This window comes from Vidua macroura, chromosome 9, assembly GCF_024509145.1.
Source record: "Vidua macroura isolate BioBank_ID:100142 chromosome 9, ASM2450914v1, whole genome shotgun sequence".
Lineage (NCBI taxonomy): Eukaryota > Metazoa > Chordata > Aves > Passeriformes > Viduidae > Vidua > Vidua macroura.
The window spans coordinates 2121480-2132074 of record NC_071579.1 but is presented as its reverse complement, the minus strand read 5'-3'; the positions used below and the strand labels follow the sequence as shown (position 1 = coordinate 2132074).

The following is a 10595-nucleotide window of genomic DNA, read 5'->3' as shown; positions in this document are numbered from 1 at the left end:
CCGGCCCGCCAGCGCCGCCCGCCTCGCGCGCCCCCTGCCGCCCGGCGGCCGCAGCGCCCTCAGCGCGCGGGGGCGCGGCCCGCGGAGCGCCGGCCGCCATTTTGGATGAGGGCGCGTCTCCCTCCGGGCGCCCTCGGGATCGGGGAGCCCTGGAAGCGCCGGGGTTGGAGGGAGCCCGGGAGCTCGAACGCGCAGCCGGCAGCGCCACTGGAACCGCTAAACCGCATCACCCAGCGCCAGGCCCGGACGCCTCCTAAACACCGCCGGGGATGGTGACTCCAGCACCTCCCTGGGCAGCCTGTTCCAATGCCTGACCGCCCTGACAGTGATTTTTTTTTTTTTTTTTTAAACTCGTATCTAATCTGAACTCTCCTGTCTCAGCTGGGCCATTTCCTCTTTTCTCCCACCGCAGGCGCGGCAGAAGAGGCCGAGCCCAGCTGGCTGCCCCCTCCTGACGGGTGGTTGCCGATAGCGATGAGCTCCCCGAGCTCCTCCGAGCTCCACACCCGCAGCTCCCGCAGCCGCTCCTCACAGCATCTCCTCGCTCCTTCACGAGCCTTGTTGCCCTTTGGACACGCTGCTGCCCCACAGTGTCCTTCTTAAAAGACATTTTAAAATATCCTTGTCCTCCCCGTGCCCCGCTCGGGTCCGCCCGCAGCCCGGGAGCCCGAGCGGGACCGGAGGGTGCGGGCGAGGCAGGTGGTCCGTCACGGCCGCGTGAGGGGATCCATTTAATGCCATTAAAGCTAATTGCTCTCCGTGCTGCGGCGTAAAGTGGCTCCGGGGAGAGATTTCACGTGAGTGTTTTGGACGGCGGAGCGAAGGTTGAAAGGAACGGCTCCAGAGCGGTGGGAGGTCTGAGCTGTTCACACGCTATTTCCATATCGCCGGTGTTATTCCAGTTTCCTGCAGCGCCAGGACGTGAGGATGTGGTTTGCTCAGTCGCTCTGAACAGCAGCACAGCCCAGCCCCGTGGCCCCGTCTAGACGCGGGTTTAATGGCCTGGGCTGAGTGTTTAACACAGGTGGTCTGAGCTGTGCAAGCGCCTTGGCTTTCTGTAGTAACTCAGCTCCACGAGTTTAACCTGCACTGAGTTTTGTGCTGCCAAATCCAGCACGAACTGTGTAGAGGATGTTCTTTAGCAATACACTTTTCCCCTGCGTTTCTAGGGAAGCCTTCCAGGGCTTGGACAGCACAGATGATCCCAGACGCACAGGTCTGCTGGACACTGGCTCAGCAATGCCAGAGTCCCTTCAGCACAGCTACAGCTCTGCTCCCTGGATAGCAAAAGGGATTCCCTCAGACCCACAGCCCAACTCTGCTCAGCTGAGCCTCACTGACTGTTCAGGTGAGCCAGGAGAGAAGGTTTCTCTGTGACTGTGCAGGGGAAGGGCTGTAAGGTGACATGTCAGGGATAACATGGGGACACAGTGCCAGGAGGAGCCTGCTCCTCTGGCAGGATGTGCTGGTGGATGGATGATCTGGGGCTTTTTAAAAAAAAAAAAGAAGAAATACGATGGGAGGAGCAGGGTGCAGGAAAGTAAAATGGGTCACAGGATGACGTAGTATGTCATACATTGCAGGGTAACGTAATGCACACAGGAACAGAAACTAAATAAAGTTCAGGTACACCACCTCTATCTGTCAAAGGCAGGAAAGATCCAGAGTCTTTGGCCCAAATGGGACAGACACCTAAAAATATCCTAGCCCCGAAGTGCAAACTAAGGGGAACTGTGAACATTAGTCACCAGTTTATCCAAGGGGCCAAGTGTGGGTTTGTGGCAGGGCAAAGGCAGAAGGTCAGAAGATGTGAATAATTGGAGGTAAAAACTTCTTCATAAGCAACAACTGATTTCTACTCACAGCCTACTCACCCTTGGCTCCAGCTGTAATGTGATTCATGTGGCTGTCAGGAAGAAAAAGCAAACTTTGGCTGTTCTGCATAATTTCTGGTGTGTTTCCTCTGCTGGGCTGTCTCTGTGGAGCAGCTTTCTTTCCCTTTACCTGCTTCTCCCGAGTGATTCCACTGTTCCACACAGGCTGAAGTGGCACTGAGGGGTGTGCCCTGCTCAGGGCCCTGTCACCAGGTGCTGCACAAAAACCCCAGCTGGGCTTCTGCCCCCAAACTTCACCTTTTGCCTTTCCTAATCACAGCCAACTGGGCTCCTCCAGAGAATGACCCCGGGATTAGGATTAGGAAGGTGTGAACCCCTCAAGGGCAGAGGGAAGAGATGGAACCAGCAGGATTACAGAGCTCCTAGCAAATGCCTCATTAGGATTGGAACTAGTTCTTTAAGTCAGTTGGGCAAGAAAAGACTGGCATAGTGGAGAGAGAGACAGCTGGTGACTGCAGAGGGGGATGGGGCAAAAATCACTTCAGTGGATTCAATGCCTGTAAGATCTAAAGGCACTGCTGGGGAGCATTGCCTTAGAATCCCAGAATGGTTTGGATTGGAAGGGAAATTAAAGCTCATCTCCTTTCAACCCTGGCAGGGTCACCTTCCTCTAGACCAGGCTGCTCCAAGCCCCATCCAGCCGGGCCTTCAACACCCCCAGGAATGGGGCAGCCACAGCACACTGGGCAGGCTCTCAGTAGTGCAGACATTCCCCAGCTCAGCCTCTGCCAGGCCAGGGGTTTTGGGAAAGGCACAGGGAACAAAGGCTGCAGTGGTGCTCCCACTGATGCCTTCTCCAGTGATGTCCCACTCCTGCATGGCCACGTGAATTACAACTACAGCACAGCAACTTCTTGCTTCCAATGATATTTCTCAATTTCTTAATAAACAGAAGTGGGTTTCTTTTTTTTAGGGGGCAGGGACCCCAGCATATTTTTTCCAGCTCTGGAAAAGTCCATGTTTTTATTCAAGTGGGTGTCCAGACCAAGTGGCTGCAAACACCACCTTGCGACTACGAAATCCATGCAGGGGAGTGCAGCCCTCCTCTGTCTGTGCAGCTCCAACACCTCCCTTGGCACCTCAGAACTCTTTCAGAAGAAAACCCCACAACCTTAACCTGAAGGAAAAAATGAGATCACAAGAGCTTCAAGGCAACATGAATTGCAGCAGGAAGTCAGCTCAGTGTATTTCATGGGTTTTGAGGATGGTCACAGAAGGAATGGAGGCTGTCACCCCTCAGCCTCTGGCCATGGTGAGTGGACAGCTGAGCTTACCAGTGCTGCACTACAGGAATTCCATTAGAGAACCTGCCAGAGGGGCCCAGAATCTCTTCTATCTAAACAGAGCTTGTCCTGCTTATTCCAGAGGAAGATACATCTTGTTCCTGTTTCATTTAATCCAGAGTGGATACAATTAAACAGGATCAGGGCAGTCTGATTTCAGAATGAAATGCACATGTTGAACTGCAGACAGCTCTACAACCCCCTGGATATTTGAGACCTTGAATCAGGTCCTCCATGAGCTCTCAGGGAGGAGAATATTTGTTTACTTTTGCTTTTCCCCACCCTGCTGCCCTGGAAAGCTCCTAAGAACTGGTGTAGTACAAATAATAATTTAACACAAGATCTTAGGCGGCTGTGTGGAGCACAGCCTAGAAATGAGCTTGTCCATCTGCACAAACCCTCTCTAATAGCTACCAGACACAGGAGCTTCTCAGCCATTGCTTATTTCATTGTGCTATTAACTTTACAGCTTCATTATATCTAAAACACTTGCCTAACCAAACTCATTAATTAATTAGCAGCAGGCTGGGAAAGAGGATACTCCTAGGATGGTTCAGGATTGCTGCTGTAGGGAAAGAAAAGAGGAGCTCTACAAAGCCTGGAAGAGAAACCAGGAAAAAGAGGACAAAAGTTGCAGAAGTTGCTAAAAAGAAAGCAGATCCCTCCTCGCCCTGTTTTGTGCAGCATACAGTACCCAGGGACTGAATCCATAAAATACAGATAATTAAACAGGTCAGACTCTCCCGTCTTCCTCTGACACCCACAGGAAAAGTGATATAGGAAATGTGAAAAGTCTATGTGCTCCTATCTTCCCCCCCCCCCCCTTTCTGGCTCAGGAACTGTAATTAAAGGGAAAATCAGCTTCTCTCCTGCCTTGAAAGTGCAGTGGCACAGCTGGTTTTCATCTTGGCAAGTAGGCTCTGTCCTCAGGCTACTAAGTGCTGAGTAATTTTTACCAAGCTCTGTTTGCAGATAAATGATGTTCTTTTCTTAGCTGCTGCCAGGCAAAGCTACAAATACTTGATCTTTTATTCTTTTCCCATAAACTCCTAACATTGAATACTAAAAATGCAGCCAGAGTTTTTTTCCACTGCCATTTATTCTCAGCATGGTCACAACTGTATTACAATTACAGACACCCACCCTTCACTGGAGCTCCACTGCAGCTCCTCGTTAACCTGAAGCTTCCAATTAAAGGCTCCTTCAGTTTCATTGATAGTTTGCATATACTCAAAGGACCCACTTCATTTTGGTTTTCCCCCAAAACACATTCCATGAGAAGGGCAACTGCTTTAAATAACTTCACACTATTTTCTGGAAAAGCCTGACGAGCAAGTGCCAGTCTCAGAAGCCTGAGTGTGCACTTTGGGGGATTTCTCTCATAGCTATAACTATAAAAATAACTGAAAGCTTTTGACTGAACATGCCACAACCTCTGGGCAAATCCAGTGTGGACTCAGAACAAAGGAAACAACCTAGAGAGGTACAACACTGGAAACCCATTAGTGTAGTTCAAGTTTTCTGCCATGTTTTTTACTGAGATCTTACCTGTTCTAAAAAACTGCATAAGAATTAATTAAAAATGGTAGAGAAAATAATTTTAAAAATACTGCTTCATCTTGGCAACGCTGTTCTTCCACCTACCTCCAGTGAGTGAAGCTCTGAACAAGAAGCCAGCACAGAGAGAAGGCCGAAAACTGGTATGAAATACCATGGCTAATTTTAGACTTGTTTCCAGTCATCCAGCTGGGAACACAGGGAGTAACGGTGCTTATAAAAGTACTTGCACACTTTGTAAAGATAACACAGGGTTTCAAAACAATTTTTATTTCAAAGGTATTTTTGAAGTATATGACTAAGAGTTTGTCAGATTCCCCAAACAATCCCGTGCCTTTGAAGATCACATTCCCAGCACAGACCCCAGTCTTATGGAATTACTAGTGACTGGTTTTGTAGGATCAGCCCCTGATGCAAGTCAACTTTCTGTTTAAGCCATAAAGGAGGGAGGAAGAAGGAGAAAAACAAATCTGCAAATCAACAGGCATTAACAAAAGAAAAAGGATGAGGCAGAGGTAACTTCTCTTTTAAAAAGTAAAAATTTGAACTGCTGCCTTGGTAGCTGTGGCAGAGAGAGCATTATCATCCCTTTCTTCTGTCTGTCACAGTGGGCACGCACAGCTGAAGAACGGCTTTAGCCTGAATTCCGTTTGCAGGTTGTTTTAAAACATGACATAAAACAATCACCACACTGCAAGTCCAGTGTGAAGGGGTCCTGGCTTGACTCTGCTGGCTCACTGATCCCTGCTTAGATCCAGCTTAAACCCCAGAAACGAGCAGGACAGGATGGATTTGTGTTTCCAGATAGGGAAGCTGGAGTAAAGGCTCTGCTCTGGATTCTGAACCAAGGTACAGTGTTTCTTGCTCTTGCTGGCCCTCAGGATGGATGTAGCTGTCTTCTCTCAGCCCACAGAACTCAGTTTAAACACTAGGGTAAAGGTATTCTGTTGTGTACTTTCTATTTTTAAGTGTTTTCAAGCATTTAAAATGGACTGTAAATGTCTGAAGCTCCAGGGGAGTGAATCTGTGCCATCTTTCCATTATTAAAGTGGTGACCCAGGACTGGACTTTGGTCCAAACTATGAGTCAGGGCAGTGCCAGGAGATGGGGCTCAGTGGTGTTCTGTGACTGAAGTGTGAGAGGGAAACAGTCCATGTTAAACACGCTGCACATGGAGCACTCTTCTTAAGTGCCTCGTAAAACACACAAAACATGGGTTAGAAACACATCCACCACTGCTGACCACACAGGTTTTTATATTTAATAGAAATTAAATTAGTAGCTTAATATACATAATGTGACACTTTCCAGTCCAGTAGTTTCCAATTCCTGCTTTCAAGTCACAGTTACTGTACAAAAATAATAACAACAAAGAGCAACCAAAGAGTAAACGCTGTCACTAAAACACCGGACCCAGAAAGGCTAAATTATGTGGAGCTACACATGCCAAAGGATACAGAGTGCTGGAGCCATGGTGGAGCAGTCATGCATGAGCAGGCAGGGTGCTGCTGGCCGGGCTCACCGTGCTCCGTAGCCGTAGTAGAAGGGCTCGTCCGGCCGGTAGCCGTAGGCGGTCGCCGGGCGCCCAGGAACCCCTGAGCTCTGACCGAAGCCATCCACTCCAATGCTACAGAAAACAAGGAGAGAGAAACTGCAGAGCTTTGTATGGCATGGAGAGAACACCAGTGCTGGTGGCTCCAGCTCCTCCTGCTGATGCCTCTTTAGGCTGACCTAAAAACAGAGGGCTGACAAAATTAAGGGAATGAAAAGGTGTTATATTTATTGAAGGGCCTTCAGGTACATTTAGGGCAGACAAAGTACCCCCAGAGGCTACACCCAAAATGGATGATGGGTAACAGGTTTTCACACTTTTATAAGTTTGGTCCATTTGCATACTGGGGGTAAATCTTCCAATTACAGCTTCAGGTAATGAAATCATTAACCCCAAGTTTGCTCCTCCCAACTCCCTTTTGTTTCCATCTCTCAGGGCCTGAGGCAGTGAGGTGTCCTTGACTGCCAGGACTGGAGAGGAATTGTTGTGTCTGCCCAAAATGGGAAAGCAGCAGCTCACACTGTGTGTGGAGTTTAGAGCTAAACACTAAAGAACTACAAGACTACAAATAGATGAAAAATATACAAGCTAAAATCCTAAGGCATCGCTACCACAGAGGTGGTTTTGTGAGCAAACTTTGGCAGCTGTGTTCCTCTTCTGGACACCACTTCCCTGGTGCGAAAAGAAATATTGTGAAGACATGAGTGCAACTCCAATCAGGGAAAGGCTTTCAGGTCCAAGAGGAATCCCAGGAGAGACCAAAGTCTTCTTTTCCCTCCTTTCACAGATTTACTGGTCAAGCACTTTACTTCCATGACTCAGTGTCTCCCTCTGTACATTACAGTTACCATGTCCTTCAGGCCTCTGGCAAAGCCTGTTGTAACCCTGCCCTGCACAGCACATCTGAAGAGTCTCTTTCCCTGCCTTCAGCCCATTTCTGAGGTGCATGGAAAACACCAGCTAAAAGTGAGAATATCTGGTAAAAGATAGTGCTTCTGGTGGGATATGAGACTGGCAGCCAAATGGCAGAAGGAATTAATAACGTACTGAAAAGCTATGTACTAATGTACTAATGAGACAGAGCAATTATTTTTTCACGTAAAACAGCATCTTTTACACCTAAAAAGTCCCACAACAATGAGTTAGATACTAAAACACAAGAACTGCATAGGGAAAAGTGGCACATATTTCATGCTAAACAATAACTCATGCAGGAGGTAGAGGAAAAATGAGCATTGCCCAAGACACTGGATTACTGCCTGTTCATAGCTATGTCACTTCTTAGCTTCCACTTCACTAGGGGGACAAATGGAAAAGGATCCTGATTTATTGTCTGACTAAAGATGCATTGAAAGGAGCCGAACTTCCCCTCTGAAGACTGTCAAAACACAAAGAACCAAAGTGCTTTTGGAGTGGGGAAAAGCTGAACCTCATTACTGCCAATTATCCATATGGAACATGGGTTATGCAACAGTCAAGGCTGGGAAAGAACGACCCCTGCAGAAGATGTACAATGGGTGGGCCCCAGGCCCTGGCTCTGCAAGAGCTGGCACTGCTGAATTGGTTGGGCTGAAAGGGCTCAGCTGCATGGCGGGGGACCACGTCCATCTCTGTCCTCACAAAGACACTTTCCTTGGATTGTATCTCAGTGAGGCCCTAGAAAAGGATTCCTAGTGCCTGGTTTCTCAAAAAACAAGTTCACTCATGGGATATCCTGATAGTCAGGTGAAGGTGGAAGGTGTGAGGCTGAGATTTGTCCTCTGGGATGGAAGGGACACAATCAATAGCCAAGCTGCAGAGAAAAAAAAAAAATCACTGTTTTACTTGGATGTATCTTGAGAAATGCTGTGTCCTGAAAGTGCTTTGCATTTCCACATCTGCCCATGTGTATCTGAATTGGCAACACCCATCTCCTAACTCCTGCACAGAGCCATCAGCCCAACCTTGCAGGCTGATCAGCCCTTCAATGCAGCAGAGTGCAGCAGAGTGGCCCTGGTGCAAAGCCCTGTGAATGCATTCCTCTGGCCACCCATTCCTTCCTGTGTCCACCCCAAAGTCCTCTTACCCTTTTCCAAGCCCATTAGGAAATGAGCTGGTGACCTCTGAGGCATCTTCCCCAGATGCCTCCTTTGTACCTGACAAACAACAGCTTTCTCATTAGCAGGCCTGAAGCTTTGAAAGACTCCTGAAAGAAGAGATTAAGAGAAATCCTGTTACTTTGTGTTTATCTCTCATCTCCAGAAACCCCAAACCCAGCAGTCACCTTAGCCAGTCCCCGCCTCTCCCCTGTCACTGATTTGCAATGTGCAAAGGCACTGACAGACAGACCTCACCCAGGCTGCCCTTGGCTGCAGTATCTCCATATCAGGCTCTTGTGTACAAGCCAACAAGGACAAGCATGAAGCTGACCAGTTTGGCAGTTCAGAAAACAAATAATTTAACAAACTTCTATAAACCAATGCCAATTCCTTCAGGGTTCTTTCAGTACTGTCAGTACCACGAGTTAACAATGTACTAAAAGAAGGCATAGTGGGAATTGGGAGTGCAGGGTCTGGTTCTGTTGTGCTTCTACAAATTCCCAGTGACACCAGATATGTTACACTGCAGAGAAGCAGGACCCTTTAAGGCTACCTTTAAACTCAGGAATTTCATTGCTTTCCTCCAAAGATCCTTAAAACATCTACAGCTGATTTATAATGAAGAGCTATTTTAACAGAAAATGCTTTTCTGAGTTTATCTTTCCATGATGTTTTCTGTGACTATAACAATGTTAGTTGTGGCTAAGTTGTTTTTATTACAAGTGTGGTAGAATAGGGCCTTTTTGCATTTCTGCAAACCACTGCAAAGCTCATTCTGGAATGATATTCAGGTGAGTGAGGAGGCTGTGGGTGCCTAGGGCTGTTGACTGCTAGTCAAACTTGCAGCAGCCGTGCCCAGGCTCACAGCAGTGCCATCCTCAGGTTTCCTGTGGCAAAGAGGGACACAACAAAAACAGGAGCCTGAAACCTGTCCTGAACTCCTTTGTACAGCCCAAGCTGAAGCACCACGGGCTTTTGGGGGTGAGGTGTAATAACGGCCTGAGCCACGCGGTGGCAATGGGCCTCTATCCCTGCAGGCCGAGCTCCTCTAGCCACTTCCAGCTCGGTAATCCTCATTCAAAGAACTTCTAAATGTATTTAAACTGATAACAAGAGCAGGGAAAATATGGTTTCAATCACATTCTCAACAAATCAGTTTTTTAATATTTTTTTTATAAATGTGTAAGTAATTAGGTAAAGATCTCTAGAGTTTAAACATTGAGAGGTATCAGTTATTTCCAAATGGTTCAGACATATGTTAGTGTCCTGAAGAAAACTGGAAGAGATGGATCAGCTGATAACTGCTTTGGACAGTCAAAAAAAAAAAAAAACCCCAAAACCCCCCCCCCCCCCCAAAAAAACCCAAAAAAAACCCCTCAAAAAACAAAAACCACAGAAAATCACATTAAAACACCTTGATCAAATCACTATTCTCTCCTATCTAAATATTTCCATATATTTCCCTGAAGTAACTGAAGTCTTGACCATGCTTGAAAAAAACTGGCTTCACTTTTGCACGTTAGTGCTCTTGAAGCGTAGCAGCTTTGCCTGTTGGATTGTTTGCACTGGCAGCCTGCAGCACAGAGCCTGTCGGAGCCGAAGGGAAGGGTCCTGAGCCCAGGAGGTGACAGAGGGGTGGGACAGCCACAGAGCCAACACGCGCCTGGAGAGCGGAGCCTGGCTCGCTCCCGAGGCTGCCAGGCCAAGGGCACAACCCACCGAGGTGAAGATGGATTTAAAAACAACTCCTGATGAATCCTTGTCCCTTCTGCCAAGAACAGCAGAAGGGGAGAGCCAGCAGAGATGGCAGTTCTGCGGCTGTAAACACTTGCTGGATAACGACTGGCCTGAGATCATGATCTGTGCCATGTGTGCTCAGATTTATACCAGCAATCAGCCTCAAGACTTGTTCCTAGGAAAAACGTGTGGTTGGCTTTATGCTACAGCATCTACCAGGAAACTCAGTGCTCAGCAGAACAAGCACTAATCCTGTCTTCCCATAAATTAGGGACACATAATTATCCACTGGGGCAACAATACTCATGCCTGAGTTGGTATTCTTTCCTCCCAGTGCTCACTGCTATGTAACTGGGCAGCCAGAAGTGCATGCACCCCTGCAGCTGTAGAGTGGCAATGGATGACAGAGCAGCACAACACCCTCAGCAACAAGGCTCAGGCTGCAAGACACTGCAGGCAGCTCTGTCTCACAGAGCATGCGTGCGCACAGAGC

The 10595-nt window shown here is 47.9% G+C and overlaps 1 protein-coding gene across 7 annotated transcripts in view; it reads right to left on the bottom strand.

The window, feature by feature from the left end:
* Positions 1 to 4984: 4984 nt before the first annotated feature.
* Positions 4985 to 10595, bottom strand: part of KIFAP3 (kinesin associated protein 3) — a 67922-nt gene continuing 62311 nt past the window's right edge. For 6 of the 7 annotated variants that reach the window (XM_053985075.1, XM_053985076.1, XM_053985073.1 and 3 more), the window contains one exon: positions 4985 to 6362. In XM_053985075.1, the coding sequence (XP_053841050.1) occupies positions 6254 to 6362 (109 nt within the window). In that variant the 3' untranslated portion in view covers positions 4985 to 6253. Of the gene's footprint in view, positions 6363 to 8352; positions 8473 to 10595 lie in introns of all 7 variants that reach the window. The other variant, XR_008438348.1, reaches the window with a different exon arrangement.